This window comes from Penaeus monodon, chromosome 24 (assembly GCF_015228065.2).
Source record: "Penaeus monodon isolate SGIC_2016 chromosome 24, NSTDA_Pmon_1, whole genome shotgun sequence".
In the NCBI taxonomy this organism is placed as follows: Eukaryota; Metazoa; Arthropoda; class Malacostraca; order Decapoda; family Penaeidae; genus Penaeus; species Penaeus monodon.
Genome location: NC_051409.1, coordinates 34,338,677 through 34,339,013, shown reverse-complemented (window position 1 = coordinate 34,339,013; position 337 = coordinate 34,338,677). Strand labels below are relative to the sequence as shown.

General features: G+C 43.6%; 1 protein-coding gene across 1 annotated transcript in view; it reads left to right on the top strand.

Annotated features, from left to right (window-relative positions):
• The window catches only part of LOC119588734 (lethal(2) giant larvae protein homolog 1-like), a gene marked incomplete in the record, with an annotated part of 77,754 nt that overhangs the window by 67,289 nt on the left and 10,128 nt on the right, over positions 1 to 337 (top strand). Inside the window, 1 exon segment of the mRNA XM_037937374.1 lies at positions 85 to 234. Within this exon segment, the coding sequence (XP_037793302.1) occupies positions 85 to 234 (150 nt within the window).

The window sequence follows — 337 nt, the reverse complement described above, 5'->3', positions numbered from 1 at the left end:
TCTGTTGTTCATGGCTGCATCTTTCCTTTTTTCCATGCTTCCCCAGTGTCTTCCCATTTTCCTTTTGACAATCATCTTTTCCTTTCAGGGTGAAAGTGGAACAGCCAAAGAGGAGAAGCCTGCAGGGGAGGCCGTCGGAGGAACAGTGAACAAGAAGGTGGAAGAAGTAAAAGAGAATGGTGACAGCAGTGTCCTCAGCGGAGATATAACCATTGACTCCATTCGTGACCATATGTAAGTGAGGGAGAGCAGGAAAGGTTATGTAGGAGGAGAAAGGAGAAACATATGTGGGTTTGATGTGTTATTATTTGTATTGTTATTGCAATCAGTGTTAAGA